Source organism: Ammodytes marinus (genome assembly GCF_949987685.1).
Source record: "Ammodytes marinus genome assembly, chromosome: 5".
In the NCBI taxonomy this organism is placed as follows: domain Eukaryota; kingdom Metazoa; phylum Chordata; class Actinopteri; order Uranoscopiformes; family Ammodytidae; genus Ammodytes; species Ammodytes marinus.
Genome location: NC_137234.1, coordinates 1,227,392 through 1,229,325, shown reverse-complemented (window position 1 = coordinate 1,229,325; position 1,934 = coordinate 1,227,392). Strand labels below are relative to the sequence as shown.

The window sequence follows — 1,934 nt, the reverse complement described above, 5'->3', positions numbered from 1 at the left end:
AGTCTGATATAAAGTGAGGTCAGGACTCTTGTCTATGCTGGTGCTCCTACATGAGCATCCATTTTATACCTTCTGCTGTACGTCCAGGTTTTTTTTTTCTTAGCAGTACAATCAACAACTGAAACATTTCTTGGGCTCTTCTTGGGATTTTTCTGAGCTCCTGCACCAGTTTCCGAGGGGTTTGTAAACGCTGCCATACTGAGAAATACAGAGAGAGTTTTGTGGAGCTGATAATAGGCTTAATCAACTTTGTGTCAACTAGTTTTTCTGTTTAATTCATAAGAAAAAAGTTACGCACCGTAGCTTTAATCCATTCACATCTTCTCCACAAGCCTCTGAAACAAACCCACCAGCCTCTGTCTGTTCTCGCTCTGATCTGAGCCTAAATCATCGATCAATCTCTCGTAAAAGTCACCGCGTAGTAAAATGTCCCTCTCTGCTTGCTGTCCATCCTTACCAGCAACCCCCCTCTCATCCCCCCCTCCTCCTCCTCCTCCTCCTTTCTTTCCCAAAGCTTTCTCTCTCTCTAACTCCTCTCTATCTCTGTCTACAACCACTCGATCGCGCTCCAAAAGAGCCCGATCCCTGTCCAAAAAAGCCCTGTCTCGATCCAACAACACCCTCTCTCGCTCAATAGAGGCTCTGTCCCTCGCCAGAGCAAGCGTGTCTCTCTCCAACGCGTTTTTGTCGATAGCTAGGAGCTGTCTGTCTCGTTCTAGCGCCACTAACTCACCGTCAAATTCCGCTTGGTCTCTTTCTAACGCCCTTCTTTCGGCGTGAATTTCCGCCATTTTTTTGTCCACCTCGCCGGCTTCTTTTAGGATGATTCCCGAGTAGTAAATGGGCGTTTTCTTGTCGACTCTGTTGGGGGTATTTTTTCTGGCGACTTTGGTTTTTTCTACGGTACTGCATTCGGGGAGTATTGTGGCGTAAAGTGGACGATTTTGAATGGCGTTCGTCGATGTTGTTTTGGATTTTTCGGACGTGGGGAAATCGGGCAAAATGGTGGCGTAGAGAGGGCGGTTTTGGATTGCGTTGGCCGTTGTTTTTGGTGGGTTTTCGACAGTGGTGCATTCTGGGAGGATAGTGGCGTAGAGAGAAGGAGATTGGATGGTGTTGACAGTCACAGTCAGCTCACATTCGGGACTCGTCACCTGTAGGGAGACACAGAGAGGATATATATGTGAGTTTGAGAAGGGATGGATGGATGGAGGGAGGGAGGGAGGGAGGGATGGGTGGGTGGGTGGGTGGATGGATGGATGGATGGATGGATGGATGGATGGATGGATGGATGGATGGATGGATGGATGGATGGATGGATGGATGGATGGATGGATGGATGGATGGATGGATGGATGGATGGATGGATGGATGGATGGATGGATGGATGGATGGATGGATGGATGGATGGATGGATGGATGGATGGATGGATGGATGGATGGATGGATGGATAGATAGATAGATAGATAGATAGATAGATAGATAGATAGATAGATAGATAGATAGATAGATAGATAGATAGATGATTTATATGACATTTTCTTCTTAGAAACACGCAGAAAATGCATTTTTTAAGACCTGATTTAAGATTTTAACCCTGGCTTTATCCACTATCTAGATTTTTGCTTTTTAAAAAGAGATGCAATTTTTCTTTAACTCATAATTGGTTAGTTATTTCCAATTTTGCATATGTAATGGATAGAGCGTGTACCATATCGGCTCCGGCCTTCGTTGCAGTGGTCGCGGGTTCAAATCCGACCCGTGGACCTTTACTGCAGGTCATCCCCCCTCTCTCTTTCTCTCTCTGTCTCCCCATTTCAACTCTGTACTGTCTAATAAAGCTTGAAAAGGGAGAGGGATCCCTTACTTTGTCGACTCTCCCTGAGATTTCTTCGAATTTTTTAATCCCGGTAAAGGGTTTTTTACTGGGAGC

The 1,934-nt window shown here is 45.7% G+C and overlaps 1 protein-coding gene across 1 annotated transcript in view; it reads right to left on the bottom strand.

Annotated features, from left to right (window-relative positions):
• Positions 1-314: 314 nt before the first annotated feature.
• LOC307251124 (uncharacterized protein) overlaps positions 315-1,934 on the bottom strand; it is a gene marked incomplete at its 3' end in the record, with an annotated part of 9,761 nt that continues 8,141 nt past the window's right edge. Inside the window, exon 5 of the mRNA XM_080028445.1 lies at positions 315-1,154. Coding sequence (XP_079884571.1) covers positions 315-1,154 — 840 coding nt within the window. The remainder of the gene's footprint in view (positions 1,155-1,934) is intronic.